The sequence below is a fragment of the Sceloporus occidentalis genome, unplaced genomic scaffold (genome assembly GCF_023333645.1).
Source record: "Sceloporus occidentalis isolate IW3139 unplaced genomic scaffold, rSceOcc1.0.p SCAF_5, whole genome shotgun sequence".
Classification (NCBI taxonomy): Eukaryota; Metazoa; Chordata; class Lepidosauria; order Squamata; family Phrynosomatidae; genus Sceloporus; species Sceloporus occidentalis.
The window spans coordinates 137,973,323-137,992,652 of NW_028316985.1; the positions used below are offsets into that span (position 1 = coordinate 137,973,323).

The 19,330-nt window shown below is 40.7% G+C and overlaps 1 protein-coding gene across 4 annotated transcripts in view; it reads right to left on the reverse strand.

Moving 5' to 3' along the window:
- FNIP2 (folliculin interacting protein 2) overlaps nucleotides 1–19,330 on the reverse strand; it is a 68,471-nt gene that overhangs the window by 34,620 nt on the left and 14,521 nt on the right. For all 4 annotated transcript variants that reach the window (XM_089525596.1, XM_089525595.1, XM_089525597.1 and 1 more), the window contains exons 2-3: nucleotides 6,050–6,176; nucleotides 2,190–2,309 (exon numbers count right to left, since the gene is read on the reverse strand). In XM_089525596.1, the coding sequence (XP_089381722.1) occupies nucleotides 2,190–2,309; nucleotides 6,050–6,176 (247 nt within the window). The remainder of the gene's footprint in view (nucleotides 1–2,189; nucleotides 2,310–6,049; nucleotides 6,177–19,330) is intronic.

Sequence of the window (19,330 nt, forward strand, 5' to 3'; positions counted from 1 at the left end):
CATTTCTAAATGATTTTCACAGTTATTTTCTATCACCCTCTGAGGGAGTGCATTCCACTGTCGAACAGCCCTTACTGTCAGGAAGTTCCTCCTAATATTCAGGTGGAATCTCTTTTCCTGTAGCTTGCATCCATTGTTCCGGGTCCTGTTCTCTGGAGCAGCAGAAAACAAGCTTGCTCCCTCTTCAACATGACATCCTTTCAAATATTTAAACAGGGCTATCATATCACCTCTTAACCTTCTTTTCTCCAGGCTAAACATCCCCAGCTCCCTAAGTCGTTCCTCATAGGGCATGGTTTCCAGACCCTTCACCATTTTTGTTGCCCTCCTTTGGACAAGCTCCAGTTTCTCAATGTCCTTTCTGAATTGTGGCGCCCAGTACATACTTAACAACAAAAAATACCATCACCATAGTATTATTATTGATTTTCAACAACTGAAGAAATCTCATAAATACACTATAAACAGAGATCAGCACCATGCTACCTGGTGAGTCTCATAACCCAGCCTTTGAGCTTGAACAGGCCACACAACCTGAACCACTTTGGTGCAGTGGTTAGTGTTGGGGTATAGAAGATCCATGTTGAAGAGCCCATTCAGCCATGAAACTCAATGAGTGTCCTTGATCCCATTACTGTCTCAACCAAAGCTATCTCACAGGTAGAGAAACATCATGAGAATAAATCAAACCACATACACTACATGAAACTCACTGCAGAAAAGAGAAGATATTAATGGCTTGGGAGAGACCGCCAAGAAATGGTAGCCTGCTGGCGGCCTAGTTTCCTCTGCAGGGACAGCACAGCCCCCAAATGACGCGCCATCACTGTGGAGGAAAAAGAACCCAGAAAAACTGGGTTCTTTTTCTGGCGCCACAATGACGTTGTGAGTGTGCCAATGGCGCACTTGTGACATAAGGACTGCATGGCAACTTGCAGACACTGCACAGTGCTTACGTAACAATGGCGGTGCCCCATGTACACAGGGCACCAACATTGTTACGCCACTGTGACGTACTAGGGTTAAGGGCCATGAAGTTGTCATGGCCAAAGCCTAGAATCGGCGCCGGCATGGTGCAAAAGGCCAGTGTATACTGCGGCAATATAACTAATAAGTAAGTGAAGATGTGACCTGCAATAGCCTCACCTGCTCTCACCAGGAAGCTCCCTGTCCCACCACACTTTCACATGATTTTGCTACACTGAGTGGGTAGCATTGGTGACCACTAAGTGTGGAAATTAAATAGTTTTTTTTAAATAAAAAAACAACACACACACACCAAGGAGAGAAATGTTTTCTCAAGGGTTTGTTGTTGTTGTTGTATAACTTCAAGTCACTTCTAACTTATGGCAATCCCAAGGTAAACCTATCATAGGGTTTCCTTGGCAAGATTTGTTCAGAGAGGGGTTTGCTTTTGCCTCCTCCTGAGGCTGAGAGAGTGTGATTTGCCTAAGGTCACCTAATGGTTTCCATGGCCAAACAGGGATTCAAACCCTGGTCTCCAAAGTTGGAGATAGGATCATGCCATGTGGCCTTGCTCCTGACATGCCACTAGATAGCTCCACTACACATTTATTCATGCTTACAGAGCAGGAGGCCTGCAGAGGTGGTGGGATTTCTATCATATGTGTATACATCAGCCGTCTAAATGGATGGTAATGTCACATCAGGGGCAGGGCACTGGTAGAGCCATGTCACTGCTCATGAGAGCTTTGCTGTTTTACATAACATTTTAACAGGACTTGAGAGGATCCCATTCCAAACAAAAGGTGGGATATTAAATAAACAACAACAACAACAACAACAAGTTTATTGATTAGTCAACTGACCATATCAATGGTAAAATACAAATATCAGAATATCAAAGTACATACAAAGATAAAACTGAATAAATAAATAACTAAAGGAGCTAAAAATTAATGTGAAGCCAAGACAGTCAATCACTAGCTGATGTACATATTACTGGAAAAAAGAGAGATACAGAATGAAAAGGAACTAAGCACTTCTTATTCTTCCCCCTCCTTTGCCCATCAAATAGCTGACAGTGTGTGAACTGAGCAGTTTACTTTCCTGGGCAGTACACCAGATAACAGTACTTAAGCAGAAAATGCAGCAACAGACAGGATTTCAATATAGAAGCTGGTTTTCAGTGACCTAGATAAGCAAAGAGATTTCAGCTGTCAGGTTACCTGATACTTTGGAATGTCTTCTTTGGTAGTCTGTCTGCTGTCCGTTGAAGGATTATGAGAAGCTGTACTGGACCCCCTGCATTCTTGGCAGCATTTGCCACATGGCTTTCCAGAGGCATCCTAAGATTAAATATTTTTTTTTAAAAATGACAAAGCAGAACTGCCATAATTTCTTGGTGACTCTGAAGCATCTGCATATTTCTTCTGAAAGCTATACAGTGTGTCCTAGCATATCATAATGACAAAGAGTGCTATGACACTTTAAAAACAAACAGATATATTAGGGAATCAGCTTTCCTTGACTACAGTTCACTGCATCAGTCGCACTTTTATCTGTTTCTTGTTAAAAACAAACCAAGGCAAACAGAACATGAAATATGTTGTTCTCATTGGTTTCTCTCTCCTGGAAGTAACTATTTTTTTTGTGTTGCAAACACACAATAAGCTTCTCTTATTTTCTGATTTTACAAACAAATTCTAGATTCTGTGGACAAAACCTTTGCATGTTTAGAAATGATTTCCTCTTGCAAGTTCTTGGACTTTTGGCTTGTTTACTAAACTGCCCCTTTAAATCACACTATATATTTGTATGCATTTATCTCTGGTGTTTGCCTAGCTATTCAAATCACATGCCTGGCTTTTATCACCTGGTAGTGCAATGTAGGTATTTTAGTTTTACATTTTAGTTTTACTATGGACATCTCTACCAGTTGTTAGATAGGAAATGAAGGGCTCTAAAGCTTCCTCTTTCAAAACACTAGAGGTAGGTAGCTCAATCAAAAACGCCATTTAGAGCCAATACACACACCTAAGATTTTGTCTGCTGTAAAGGGTCACATAAACAATTACAGTCCAGAGCTTGGATTCCCCCCTCCTCCCAAATCTCAGAACCCATTCAGTAGTGAGGCTGCTTCTCTGAACAACCCCACTGTGGATTTACAGTACGTCTACATAACACAATTAAAACTGTTTGATATAATTCTCCTGAACTATAGCACTGGAGTTCTTTACAAAAGAATTTGAATACCTCACCAAACTATAAATTCCAGGATTCTGATGGTGACATTACATCTACATCAACATTAAATTGCTATAGCTGTGTATTGTAGGTACACTCTCTGTGAGTGGCACCAACAGAATTTAGGAGGTTATATATACAGTACTTGTACTGGAGGCAAAGGAGAAAAGCCCAGAGAGAAATTCCTCAGTGCCAAATATATTTTTGACATAGCCAGGCATCAGCCTAACTCATCTGGTGTGTTAAAAGGATCAGAAACAGAATAATAGAACTGGAAAAAACCTGCAAAAACTCTGTAATTGTATTGGGAAACTAGATCTTCCAGGTAAAGCCTTAGATTTTATAAAAGGAAAGAGAAAGGAAAGGAAAACCATTAATTTGGCCAATTCTTCGTCCATGATCACTACCAACTACGTCTGTTGCCAAGTCTCTTAGATTAACACGACTCAATATTGTATACTGTTGCTTTTTTTGTTTTTTAAACACCAGCTGGAGAAATTCCATGCATGCCACCCTGAGCTACCTGGAGGAATGACAGGATAAAAACGAGCCGGCTAATCAATGTACAGTTTTGGCGATAGTGACATCCAGTCTGCTGTAGTGATTAACAGTGTTGGACTGGGACTTGCAAGATACAGATTGAGGCCTTCACTCAACCATGAAACTCAGTGAGTGATCTTAATACAACCATTCAGTCTAAGTCAGACCCAGCCAGAAGGTTGTTGTGAGTATAAAGGGGGTGGGGGGGCAGAGCCATGTATATGTATGCCATTGTGAGCTCACTAGAGGGAATGCATAATATAAAGATAATTAAATAAATGAAATAGTGCCAACCTGCTTCCTCCTGAATAGGGTTTATGCATAGAAGGATTCACACTTTACTACTAATCTTTACTCCTTCTGTGGAGATCTTGCTTTGGACTGCATTTATGAAAGGGCTGCTTCTCAATGTGACTGTCACTAGGGATGACACTAGGCTAGTTATCATGTGCTTAACACACACTGCTGACAAGGAAGGAGGGTAGTAGGGAAAACCCTGATACAGTGCATTATGGGCCACTTATTGGAAAAGGCTACAACAGAATCTATTAGTCATGCAATATGATTAATCATGCTTTTACTACAGCCTGGAAAAGTTAGGTTTGTGGACTACAACTCCCAGAAACACTCAGCCTATCCTCCATAAAAGTAAGTTTTCTAGAATCTGGCTCTTACATGCAATAAGTTAGTCTAGGCTTCAGAATATACAAGATTGCTGGGAGACAGGCTCAACATTTTTTCTGGGTCTGAAGAATTTTAAAAATAGCATGAAATTAGTTCAAAGGAAAATCCTAGCAAAGCAACAAGTGTAATGGAAACCAATCCGGGGACAGATGGAAGTCACATATAACTATGAGCCCAACAGCACAGAGCTTGGTGGGTCAACTGTAGCCAAAAACAGCCTTTACTGATTGACTAATAAACCAGCTATATATTTTTTTTTCAATTAAAGCTTGCTTACAGGCTTGCCTTGTCTTTCTTCCTCAAAGATGGCCAAGTTTATGTCTGGAGAAAGAAGAATCAGAGGAAGAAAGTGTTCAGGCAGATAAGGACCAGAAACTCACACACAGGAAACCAAGATCTATTATCTCAATTTTTATTTCATTGTTGCTGTTGTGTGCCTTCAAATCGTTTCCAACTTATGGACCTGTTAGGTAACCTTTGACAAACCTATTATTTCTTGGCAAAATTTGTTCAGAAGGGATTTGTTATTGACTTTCTCTGAGTCTGAGACAGTGTGACTTGCCCAAGATTGCTGACTCTCATTTTTATTTCAGTTACATTTGTATCAGGGGTAGGTAACTATTGGGGGTTATGGAGATATACATCCCTAAAATACCCTTACTGTACGTCCTTGCACAAAATAATAATAATAATAATAATAATAATAATAATAATAATAATAATAATAATAATTTCCCCCCTAAATGGCTTCTGGAGTCATGGGCAAGATTTTCACTACATTTTCTGCCTGGTTGCTATTGGCACAGAAGAGGCCTTTTTTTTTACAAGAAGTGACTAAGGTCCAAAACACACTGCAGAAATAATCCAGTTTGAGACCACTTTAACTGCCCTGGCTCATGCCAGGGAATCCTGGGAATTGTAGTTTATTATGGCACCAGAGCTTTCTAACAAAGAAAGCTAAATGTCTCACAGAACTACAGTTCCCAGAGGTCCTTAGCATTGAGACAAGGCAGTTAAAATGGTCTCAAACTGGATTGTTTCTGCAGTGTATTTTAGACCTCAGAAATCATTTTGGTCCCCCCCCCCCCGGGCCTGTCCTGGACAGAAAAGGGCCTGAGGAGCAAATAAAAGTGGCAAAATTGCCCCTCTATGTACCCTACAGGATATCTGGTGGCATTTTCAGGCAAAAATATTTTTAAGAATAAAAAAAGGTGAAACTGGAGGTCATAAAAATGGCACAGGGCCCTCATTTGGCCCACAGATTGCACTTTGCCCATCCCTGACTTATATTCTGTTTTTCTTCTAATGAACCCAACACAGTATATTTCTCTCTCCTCTCTTTATCCTCACAACAGCCCTATGAAGCAGGTCAGGTTGACAGTGACTAGCCCAAGGATGCCCAACAAGCTTTAAGGCCCAGCAGGGACTAGAACGCAGTTCTCCAAATCCCAATCCAACCCTCTGCAATCAGTAAACTGACTCAGAAGTGGCAAATGTTCTGCCCCAAAAGCTTAAACAGCAAGATAAAACATTAAAACATACATGATTTTATAAAGATGGAGACCCTGTGGTTGAAAGCAAATGTTTATAGTTTGAAGAAAGACAGAAATATTCTTACCTGAAACCCTGTCTCATCAGTCTTGTGGACTGCAGTGGAGTCAAATAAGACCTGTCTGCCTCTCCTCTCACAATCTTGATACACTATCAAGCGGATTTCATTTAGGTCAAATCCCGAACAAGACCAACTGTGAATTGTAAGACGGTGTGACAAAGAGTTATTCAGCCCTCTCTGTGAAGACAACAGTCAATTTACTCATTCTGATCTTATATAAATAGTGTCATTCAACAGAGTGTGATGAGGTTTATACAAAAGCTGCCTGTTGTGGTGTCCCCTTGGAAAGATCATGGCCACAAGTGTCTTTAAACCCCATGCACCTGGATGAAAAAAGAACTGAATGGAGTGAGTTATTTTCTGACCAACATTCCAGTATACTGATTGTTAGCGGTAGGGTTAAAATGTGTGTGTTTCCTGAACGCATTTAGAATTCAAAAGTTCCCTCTGCTCCCAAATGGGGCCAACCTACTGGCAACCACAATATGTCACCCATGCTGAGTACCATCATGGTTTCCTGAAAAACAACAAGGGACCTTTTGACAAAGGGTTACATTGTCCTTGGGGACAATGTTTGTCCAATATATGTGTGTGTGTGTGTGTGTGTGTGTGTGTTTTAAACATGGCAAGTGGCTAAAACTTGGGAAAGCTGTTTACAAGAGTACAGATGATAATACTGTAGTATGCTTACCGTTTATACTCAAGTATAAGTCAACCTCATGTATAAGTCGAGGGCAGGTTTTGGGGCCAAAATTATTGGTTTTGATATGACAATATTAATGCAGAACAATGGATTTTCCAAGATAAATGCAAGCCTCCCATGAAAACCATATGCTCAGACCTGACCAAGCTGGACTATATCTAGAAGGTAAACATATTATAGTGCGCCCGCGCCATATGCGGGCGCGCCATACGCAGCCTTGAGCATATGTGTTTAAGCCGCAGCGCGCGCGTGGGGCAGAAGGGGCGGCGCGTCCCATTCAATTGAATGCGCGCGTGCTCCCGTTGCGCCCTGCGCGCACCGCTGCGCATGAGCCCCATTGTTTCCAATGGGGCTCGAGCATAGGCGGAATTCGCCTTACGTGGAGGGATCCGGAACGGATCCCCCGCGTAAGGCGAGGATGGACTGTACTAGACAAATGTATTATGTTGTATAAGAGGCTTTTGGTCAAGATTCCATCAGTTCTAACCAAAACCTGAAATATTAGCAAAATCTTAGACTTTATTTAAATAGTCAGCCCTCTGTAGCAATAGATTGAACCATCCACTGCTTAAAAATATATATATATTTAAAAGCCAAAAAACAAACCTTTGTCTGCCTCTTTCTATAGGGTGCACTGTTTTGTTATGCCATTGAATATAACAGAACTTAAACATCCAGGAATTTTGGTACCCATGTATGGTCCTGGAACCAAGCCTCAACAGATATCTAGGTCCCAGTGAGCAAAAGCACAGGAGTATACTGCAATATGGTTTACTGTAAGAAAGTGAAAATCTGCCTCTCTTCCCACATTGTTTGACTGCCTCACTTAAACACATAGCTCCTGCTCTCCTACAAAGTACTTTATTCTTGACCATACTTGTAGCTTAAGAGTGTGAACTATGGAGAATTCCATTTTATCTTCATGTTGTAACTATCCGGTGAGGTGTGGAGGCCAAGAGAGAAAGAGTACCTTATCCCGCAAAGCTCATGACCAATAAAGGATTTTAGTCCCTATTTCCTGTACCCAAATCCAGTACCACAGACATTGCATTACATTTCTTAGCTGTTACACCTGTACTTTAAAAACATTTATGCATATTGTACCAATATGAAAGTCTTTATGTGAGCCACCTTGGAACCCAAAAGAATGGTGGCATACAAATAAACAAAATAAATAATTTGCCTTGCTTAAATAAGGCCTCCAACAGCTGAACAGTAATTACCCTGATATTTGGTCATACAATATAAAATCATAGAATCATAGAGTTGGAAGAGTCCACAAGGGCCATCCAGTCCAACCCCCTGCCATGCAGGAAATCTCAAAGCATCCCTGACAGATGGCCATCCACCCGCTGTTTAAAGACTTCTAAGGAAGGAGACTCCACCACACTCCGAGGGAGTTTGTTCCACTGTCGAACAATCCTTACTGTCAGGAAGTTCCTCCTAATGTTGAGGTGGAATCTCTTTTCCTGGAACTTGCATCCATTGCTCCGGGTTCTAGTCTCTGGAGCAGCAGAAAACAAGCTTGCTCCCTCCTCAATGTGACATCCCTTCAAGTATTTAAACATGGCTATCATATCACCTCTTAACCTTCTCTTCTCCAGGCTAAACATTCCCAGCTCCCTAAGTCGTTCCTCATAGGGCATGGTTTCCAGACCATTCACCATTTTAGTCGCCCTCCTTTGGAAATTCCCCAGTTTTTCAACATCCTTTTTAAATTGTGGTGCCCAGAACTGGACACAATATTCCAGGTGGGGCCTGACCAGAGCAGAACAGAGTGGAACTATTACTTCCCTTGATCTAGACACTATACTTCTATTGATGCAGCCTAAAATCTCATTGACCTTGTTAGCTGCTGCATTGCACTGTTGACTCATGTTCAATTTGTGGTCTACTTGGACTCCCAGATCCCTTTCACACCTAGTTTCATTCAGCCAGGTGTCCCCCATCCTATATCTGTGCATTTCATTTTTCTGCCCTAAGTGCAGTACCTTACATTTCTCTGTGTTGAAATTCATTTTGTTAGCCTTGGCCCAGCTTTCCAATCTATCAAGGTCATTTTGAATTTTGGTCCTGTCCTCTGGGTTATTAGCTACTCCTCCTAATTTGGTGTCTTCTGCAAATTTGATAAGTCTGCCCCCAATTCTGTCATCCAAATCATTGATAAAGATGTTGAATAGCGCTGGGCCCAGGACAGACCCCTGTGGGACCCCGCTGGTCACTATTGTACTGTTATTTTTAAAAATTGCATACATTATTCTAAATCAAAATCTATAAAGTAAGCAATGATCTCCCAGCCTGTTTGGGAGATCTGTAGAAATACAATGCCCGTTTGACAGTGATTGATGCCACAAATGGTCTCCTTGCTTGGGTCAGCCCTTCTTCCCTAATGTTGTCAATGCTGCTCATTCACTTGGCGTCTTTGAACACTCTCCACAATGCTACAGTGAGGGAAAGCAGGTGTACCATACTGCTCTCCCCATTCTCACCCCTCCTCACTTGAACAGAGAGTATTATCACATGCAGCAACATCAATGTACCTTCCAACATTTCACAGATGAAAATGGGGGCATGTGTGGCCAAGCAACATGACTAAGCAAGATGGCAAGCACGCACGCACGCACACACACACACACAATGAGGAAGAACATACAATGTAGGAGAGACTGCAACTGCTTGTTTTTGCCTGAGACTATTGGGGAATGAAAGATTCTGCCCTTCTCTGTTCTTACTCCCTGTTGAATTAATTAAATGCATTTTTTTTTTTGCATTTTGAACTCAGTTTACAACATTTGAAATAAGATGTGAACAAAGAGACATTTTTCAAAATATTTTTTTTAAAAAACTGAGGGGGGGGGAGTTGGAAAAGTGAGAAGGACTTTGGTATGCACCAAAGAGGGGAAGCAGCAATGGCAACAGGCTTCAGGATGTAGTAGTTTTTCTTCTGCTAGGGTTTCCAATGATGCCTCCCTTCAGTGACATAGCCAAATTTTCTAATAAGATTTACTAACACACTGAAATCATTGGGGAAGATTCTTAGCATCTGCTTTATCATTTCTGCTTAGTTCCAGTCTCTTTTATTTAAAAAATCATTCTTAAATACCCATCTAAAATACAACATTTTGAAAATTAAAAAATAAGGTGCATATGGTTAAAATACCTAATTTTTTAAAATTTAACTTGCAATTTATTTATTTATTTAAGAAGATTGATTATCTCTCCTTCAAAGAAGCTTTATCTTTATTTTATTTGTATATGTTATCTAACTGGGAATGATTGGCCTTTAAAAAAAACACCAAAAGTATCCAACCATACATTTAGGAGTTGCAAAAAGATAGTAGTTATCTTCAAAGGAAAACAGCAGGATTTTAATGGGACCAATACGCTACTTCAAACCTTCATCAATTTTACATATACTAATACTCATTTGATAGACTGGATATCAATGAACCATCATTTAAGGTGGACGAGGGCAGCATAAGATGCAAACACAAGATTTCAGATAGAAATTTCCCTTTCAAAGCAATAATAGTTTTAGGCTAACATACACAAAGATTAATCATTTGTTAACATTAAGCAATAATTTCAGAAATTGAGGGTGATCATCAAAGAGATTTCTTGGAAGAGGAGTTTCAGCATTTAAAGGTTGAAAGCTCATTTATAGGCTTGTTACATTGTGTATTCAAACATGTCTCATGTACTATGTACCACATGTGTTGGAAATGTGAAAGTATTAAAAAATATTGGGAAAGCATACACAAAATTATATTAAGAATTTTACATAAATATATACAGTGGACCCTTGTTATACGCTGGGGTTTGGTTCCAAGATCCCCCGTGTATAACAAAATCCGTGTATGCTCAAGTCCCATTAAATATAATGACGTAGCAAAATGGTGTCCCTTATAAAAAATGGAACATCAAGGTAAATTTATACTTTTTTGGAACATTTTCAAACCATGTATGCTTGAATCCGTGTATAAAAAATCCGTGTATAAGAAGAGCCGACTGTACTACGAAAACCTGAATTGTTTTTGTTAAATATAACGGATGCAATTGAAGGAAAGCTTAGTCAAGATGAAGTTAGTCTAATTTTATATATGATAACTGCTGCGTGGATGGTATATGCAAGGCACTGGAAAACCGATACAGTACCATCACTAAATGAATGGAAAGTAAAATTAAATTAATTAGCAGTTATGGATAAACTGACTACGTATAGTACAGGGAAAACAACTCAACAATATGAAAAGAAATGGGCAGAAGTAGCAAAAATATGGAACTTGCACAAAAAGTAATTGTATAAAACGAATATTAAGTATGAAATGCAAATACTATACAGACAAGAGATAAGATTGATTATCTCTCCTTCAAAGAAGCTTTATCTTTATTTTATTTGTATAGGTTGTCTTTTATTTTGAGGTGTTTGCCTATTTGTATGTAACAATAAATAATAATAACATAATGTTGTATGTAACAACAATATAATAATAAAAAAGAACATGTCTCATGCCCCACCCAAAACAGATTCTGGATAAAACTTTCATACCTGTCTGATAGTTCTTCACCAACTCTTTTGGTTTTTTCTGCCACAAGTTGTTTCTTTGTCTTATCCAACCTGGGCACTGAAAAGTCATTTACCAGTGTGGAAGTGGTACTATGGATTTTCCTTGCTTTCTCCTCCTTGTTCCCAGTACTGTTTGAAGTCTTTGGTGTACCTCCACACATTTTGAGCTCACTGCTGTCCCTGTCTCTCACAAACACAGACCCACAGTCACAACTCCTTCAAAATAACCAGTGTATATGTAAAGATATCCATATAGATACTGAGCTGCAATAAAGGAAACTATTAGCCATAAGCCTTCTTGCTAGGATGATCAGCAATCAACAACCGGACAGCATTCACTTGGTTTTCACCATATGAAACAGTAGATCTTGCCACATCCTGATTGCAGATATTCACTATCTATAGTATTAATATTATAATTTCTTACTACATATCATATAATTTAAAATAAACCCAGCATGTCTTGCTTAATCCAGTAATCCAGAGAATCTTCCATCAGATGCAACAGCTAATAAGAACTGGGACTATCTTGCTTCCTGGTATGCATCTGTAGCTAGCAATTATTTGATCACAAGACCTAACCAGATGGCCTTGGATAGAGAGGTTGCTGCTTTCTCACTGACTCCTGAGTTGCAAACTTGTTTTAAAACTGGCTGCAACACCCTGTTAATGGTCTCATGTGAGCAAGTGTCATCTGACAGCTCTTAGCAACCTTGTGTCTCGGCACCATTGCTTCCAATGCAAACAGGAACCTGTCATCAATGCCACAGGTTATCAGTAAGGAATGATTAACACAAGACAAGAGGGACAGCAGCCCCTTCTAATGCTTTTTTCTAATGCATTTTTTTTTGCTACCTTAATATGATCACCATTGTAAGCAACCTGTTTATTACCAAAGACAATGACTGGGATACAATGGAAGCAAAAGCCCACTTAAAGAGGGCAGCATAACTCTAAAATTCTGAGGAAACAGAGGTGTGTGACTTTAGACATTACCTCAAATACAACTAGCATTTTAACTAATCTAAGCAGCCTACACACCCTAAAGGCATCAGATCCCATCTGATCTTGGAAGCTAAGGAGGATCAGCCCTGGTTGGGTTGGCTTACTGGGATGGGAGCCCGCCAACAAACACCAGGTGCTGTAGGCTATATTTCAGAGGAAGGAACTGATAAAGCACCTCAGTATTTCATGCCAAATTAAATCCTATGAAATTCATGGGGTCACCGTAAATCTACAGGCGACTTGAAGGCAGATGGGCACATACACACACACATAAATGCTAAAAAAAAAAAAAAAAAGCAAGTGTAAAAATACTTCCTTTTCTCACCTCTGACTCACAAACATATCTTTTTTTAAAAAGATATTCAACATTTTATGTAAAACATCGCAAGAGGTTTGTTGTTTATTACAGATTCAATGCACATACAACAACCTTTTAATTTTTGGTTTGCTAACTTCTTTCCCCATCCTCCCTAAATAATTCAGCTGACCATATGAGGTAGGTTAAACCAACAGCTAGTAACTGTCTTGACACAACTGGTTTAAAACATTATGATGCCTGAGGGAAATAAGAAGTTTTATCCCACCCTACTGACATTCCAGGTATGTGTGGTTGTGGTTGTGTGCCTTCAAGATGTTTCCGACTTATGGTAACCCTAAAGCGAATTTATTACAGGACTTTTTTGGGCAAATTTCTTCAGAAAGGGTTTGCCTCTCTGAGGCTGAGAGAGTGTGACTTGCCCAAAGTCATCTAGTGGATTTACATGGCCAAGCCAGGATTTGAACCTGCTCTCCAGAGTCATAGTCCAATGCTTAAACCACTGCATTTCAAGTTGCCTGTCGACTCCATGAATTTCAGATTGGCAGCTAAATTTTATACCGACAACAGGACAGAATCCTCTACTTTATCTGATGGAATACAGGTAAGCTTAGGGGCTACAGAGAATACATACACATTCAGTACCTGTCAGGTGGTTGCATCATGCTGCCTAAAGATAGGGACGGCTCTGTGTCACAAGGTTATTCAGCAAGCTGAATGAAAGACTATGAAGTTGGACATTTACTCTGCTACAGGACATAGATTCCTAATGTGGTCTTAACAGTGGCCTTTTCCTCAGTGCTTTTGACTCAGAGATTGCAGAGCAAGTCAGTGGCAAGAGTCTACCGATCTTGGAGAGAAAGGGATGCTTTCAATAAAATCACTGAAGTTTTAAAAGGCTAAATTCTGGTTGAGGATGGAGGCTTGTACAATAATGACCACTCCAGGAAGCAGCAATTTTGTAATCAGGTCAATGAGAAGATTCTGTTAATTAAAATCATTTGTGCACTTTCCTGGAAATAGAAGACTGGCTAGTCAAGATATACGATATTGCCGAAATGGACAGATTGACAAGATTGATGTCTGATGGAAATCTAAAAGGCTTTGAAAAAGATCTGGAGTGTATGAGTTTATTTATGACACATAAATGGGATGATTTAGCAACAGAAGGATTTCAAGAATAGTTGGTGAGATAAGATTAATTAACAATGAAATGATAAGAAAATAGTAGTCACTTTAGCTACTGAATTAGACTTCACAGTAAGGAAAATAGAGTGCTGGAGGAGATATTAATAGACACATTTATTACAAATGAAATGCCAATGATTGTTAGAAAGTAAATGGATGGAAAGAAAAAGGAATGAGTTTGATTAAATTTTATTGAATTATTAAGTAAAAAAAGGAAATATGGACACCACTACAAAGGAATATAGGATAGAGAGAAACAGAAGGTAAAAGATTAGAACATGGCAAAGCATGTAAGCAGAAGGTAAGAAATATGTAGAAAGGGGGTTAGAGAGGAGAGTAGAAAGAGAAGAGAAGGAAGTAGAGAAGAAGGTTCAATGGAAAGAGAATAAAGATGAAGGAGTTATGGTAGGGAAGGGTCAAGGTAGAGAAGAAATAAGGGAAGTAAAAAGGGGTAGAGTGAAAGAAGAGCGAGGAAGATATGGGAAGGTCGTGAACTTGCAGGGATTTTTTTAAGTAACCAAAAGAGAAGAGATATTAAGTAAAGAATTGAGATTTTAGAAAGGTGGAAAATGAATTAATGTTGAATAGTTGGTTTAAGGGGAAAATGTTATTGGGTGTGTGTGTTATAATTAAGGTATATGCCGATCTATGATATTTATATATGTCTGTCTGTAAAATTTAGGAATTATGTTTTGTATGTTGTTTTGTAAGTTGTATAACTCAGTAAACATATAATAAAAAATTACATCTAAAACACCTCTTCTGAACCTTGTGCCCTCCAGATGTTTTGGACTTTGTTGCTGTATGCCTTCAATGCATTTCTGACTTATGGCAAACTTATCATGGGGTTTTCTGGAGATGAGAGTGTGTGACTGACCCAAGGTCACTTAGGGGTAATACAGACCGGCACTTTGTGCCAGCCTGCACGCGTACCAGGGCTGAGCGTTCACATGCTCCAAGCCCTAGTTCCGCCGCCTGGCTGCCATTATGGTGGGCGCCTGTCCACATGGCAGGTGCCATGATGACATCTGTGTGGCGCAGTGCCCAAACGGCGCTATACACAAGGAGCGTCATTCTGGTGTGCAAGCGTGCCTATGGCGCCCCTACCAGGATAAAAAAGAACCCACTCAGAAGCATGTGGTTGCCATGGCCTCCTTCTGGGGCAAAAACGGGTGGCATTTAATTGCCCATCTGCACAGTCCCTCAGTTGGTTTTCATGGCCAGGCAGGAGTTCAAACCCTGATCTCCATAGTCATCCAAGCTCAAACCACTACACCACACTGGCTCTCTGTTTTGGACTACAATTCCCCAAATCCTCAGGCTAGGTATATAAATGGAAGAACCATAGGTAGTTGGGGCATTTTGGACGTTGTAGCTCAGAATTTTTGAAGGGTAACATGTTGGGGAAGCCTGCCTTAAAAGGACTGTCCTATAGAGACAAATTTCACACTGAACAAACAGCAACCAAATCAGCATACCTTTGTGTAATTCACCTGTTCAACTGCAATGCGGTGTTATCAGCTTCTCATAAAGCTGGTTTTGAAAGTCGCATGTAATGAGCATGTGATTTATACAGTCTTGTTTCTTTTTATGTAGCTGTGCAATAAAATTCAGATGGCAGAAAAATGTTGATAACATGTTAACCCTGAAAGAGAGCCTGGAAAAGTTATTTTTTTGGGACTGTAGCTGCCAGAATCTCCCAGCCAGCAGTCAAGGGCCATGCTGTATGTGAGATTCTGAGAGCTACAGACCAAAGTAGCAAGGTTTCCAAACGGTGGGGAAAAACATCTAACGTGCAGAAGATGTATAGCCATTAAAGCAAAAATTGGGAACATCACTACCATCCTTTTTAGCAGATAAAGGGGCGTTTGGAGGGGGCAAAAAGACGGCACCATAGTTGTGGTGGCGCAGCTGTATAGCATCCCTTCAGCGTTGTGTCATTTGGACACAGCACCGAAAGTATGCCATGATGCCGTGTGCTGCCTGGAGCGGTACATAGCATCATGGCAGCCTGGGGGCAGAGTCAGGGCATGAACCGTCAGGAAGCTGTGCCCTGATTTTGCCCACAGGCTGGCCTTTTGGGCCAGTCTGTATAGGGTCGTAGTTACTGGGGGAAATTGCTATTCTCCTACCAGGTGCTTTGGTACCTAGCTTCAGTACATTTTCTAGACTTTTCTAGAAAGAGATTTAGTACATTTTAATCCCATTTTTCTTCCCTCACATGGAATATAAATTCACATGCACTTTCCAGGCAGATTCACAGTCAAGTATTAAAAAGAGATGGGTAGAAAGCCTGTGGGAAAGGGCTTAGAAAAATTCACAGTGGAAATGCAAAAATGCCCGCATAATACATTCTTTTTCAATGAATGGATTATTTTATGATGAAGGCCCTGTACAGACCGGCACCTTGTGCTGGCCTGTGGGTGGAGTAAGGGTGTAGCATCCTGACACTGGACCCCCTGACTCCACTTCACGGTATCATGATGCTGTGTGCCATTCCAGACAGTGTATGGCATCATGGCATGCCTCGAGTGCTGTATCCAAATGATGCAGCACCGAAGGGGCGCCATACAGCTATGGTGCCCGTTGGAAGGTGTAAAAAGCAGCTGCTTTTTGTAGCTCCTTTTTCTGCCCTCCAGAAGCTGGATAGGGGACACTGTGTGAGGTTGCCGCAGCCCTGATATGGCCAGGAAAGGGGTGGCTGCAGGCAAGTTTACTCACTAAAAATAGATCTTATAAAGATTTATATTTAAAAATTTAAGACAAAGCTGTCTTATCTGTGAGTAGGAATTTCCAACCATAAACATTTAGGCATAGATGCACTTCTGTAACCCGACAGTGCTGCCTTTTTCATGAGAGAAACATTAACTGTTGTCATTGCTTGTGAGTGGCAATCTGTTTTCTTCAGGTAGGCTTCTGAGCTAGATAGGAGTAGCTAATACTCCAGAGGACAGGATCAAAATTCAAAATGACCTTAATTGATTAGAAAGCTGGGCCAAAGCTAACAAAATGAATTTCAACACGGAGAAATGTAAGGTACTGCACTTAGGGTGGAAAAATGAGATGCACAGATATAGGATGGGGGACACCTGGCTGAACGAGATTACATGTGGAAGGGATCTAGGAGTCCAAGTAGATCACAAATTGAACATGAGTCAACAATGTGATGTGACAGCTAACAAGGCCAATGCGATTTTAGGCTGCATCAATAGAAGTACAGTGGGTCCTCGCCTTACGCGGGGATCTGTTCCGGATCCCTCCGCTTAAGGCGATTTCCGCCTATGCTCAAGCCCCATTGGAAACAATGGGGCTCATGCACGGCGGCACGGCAGCATGGCGGCGCATGGGGCGCAACGGGCGTGCGCACCCATTCAATTGAATGGGACACATCGCCCCTTCCACCCCGCGGCTTGAGCGCATATGCTCAAGCCGCGTAAAGCGCGCCCGCGTATGACGCGGGCATGCTGTATAGTGTCTAGATCAAGGGAAGTAATAGTTCCACTCTTTTCTGCTCTGGTCAGGCCCCACCTGGGATATTGTGTCCAGTTCTGGGCACCACAATTTAAAAAGGATGTGGAGAAACTGGAGTGTGTCCAAAGGAGGGCGACTAAAATGGTGAATGGTCTGGAAACCATGCCCTATGAGGAACGACTTAGGGAGCTGGGAATGTTTAGCCTGGAGAAGAGAAGGTTAAGGGGTGATATGATAGCCCTGTTTAAATACTTGAAGGGATGTCACATTGAGGAGGGAGCAAGCTTGTTTTCTGCTGCTCCAGAGACTAGAACCCGGAGCAATGGATGCAAGTTCCAGGAAAAGAGATTCCACCTCAACATTAGGAGGAACTTCCTGACAGTAAGGATTGTTTGACAGTGGAACAAACTCCCTCGGAGTGTGGTGGAGTCTCCTTCCTTAGAAGTCTTTAAACAGCGGGTGGATGGCCATCTGTCAGGGATGCTTTGAGATTTCCTTCATGGCAGGGGGTTGGACTGGATGGCCCTTGTGGACTCTTCCAACTCTATGATTCTATGATTCTATATTGTATGACCAAATATCAGGGTAATTACTGTTCAGCTGTTGGAGGCCTTATTTAAGCAAGGCAAATTATTTATTTTGTTTATTTGTATGCCACCATTCTTTTGGGTTCCAAGATGGCTCACATAAAGACTTTCATATTGGTACAATATGCATAAATGTTTTTAAAGTACAGGTGTAACAGCTAAGAAATGTAATGCAGTGTCTGTGGTACTATTATGGGAGAACCAATCAGAAAATATCTAATATTTCTGCCTTCTATGACCCAACAAAATGACACACATGCACTCAATATGCAATAATATTAAACTTAAACCACTTTTTTCACTTTTGTCAAGCATAGAAATATTCACTAGAGCAAATGTCACTTTCAGAAACAGAGGGTTGGGTTCTGCTGAGAGTAGCATCACATAACGTTTTTATTCAGAAGATGCTTCATTTCACATGGCACTTGTTCCAGATGGATTCGGCCAACTTCCAAGAACACAGAGCTCAGCAGAGATGATGCCAGGACATATCCAGCTGAAAGCTATTTGCCAAACACTGAAAATTGGCTGCTTCTTCCTAAGCTAACTTTTATCTTCCCACTCACTCCCTGCCATCAGGGCTCTATAATATATTTTAAATCTGTGTGGCAATATGTGGTTTTGGTTTTTAAAACCCACTTCTGTAATAGCACTCAAACCAGCTGAGAGAAACAACTATCCTTCTCTGATTATAATTATGCTAGTTTCATTTCTGACCTTCACTGTGGGCTAATCTAATCTCTCTGGTACAGCTTGAGAAGGTCAACATTGTCTTCCGGACCACACCTGGGCTTGGCATCCTGATGCCTGGGCTTGGCTACCCTTTCTAGTTTGTACTTCCTAATTGGTGCAAGAGCTTTCACATTCTTGTTTATAGAGAAACATTCATATTCTTTCTCCTTTCCTGTCTCCATTATATTTTCATTTGTTTTCATTCACTTGTCAGAATTGCACTCACTCACTTGTTACTTTTATTACCTATTCCTTTTAACAAGAACTTGCATACGCTGGTCAACGTGATCAGAAATGTTTGAGGACAGTTTCAGCCATTCAGCTCAAAGACTTTTAAATAAATATAATCAAAAGCAGCCCTTAGTACACTGTTATAGGAAGGCATGCTGGCAGTCAGACAATACCTCAGGAGTGCAAACATGAATACAACTACTTTTATAGTGGGACTCTGGTATCTTGCTGGGGTTTGGTTCCACGAGCCCCCATGGATACCAAAATGTGCTACCTTCTGAAATTGAGCAATAGCAATGCTAGGTAGTCAGTTCAGATAAAAATAACAGTAAAGGTTCTTTTGTATAAACTGTGAAATGTATATGCCCCTTTGGTCCCATTCTCAAGTTAACAGGATCATATACATGTGTGCATACATGATTCCACCCAACACCATAATGGTACCTATGTTTTCATGCAAGCAGAAAGTGGGAGAGCAGAGGAAGCC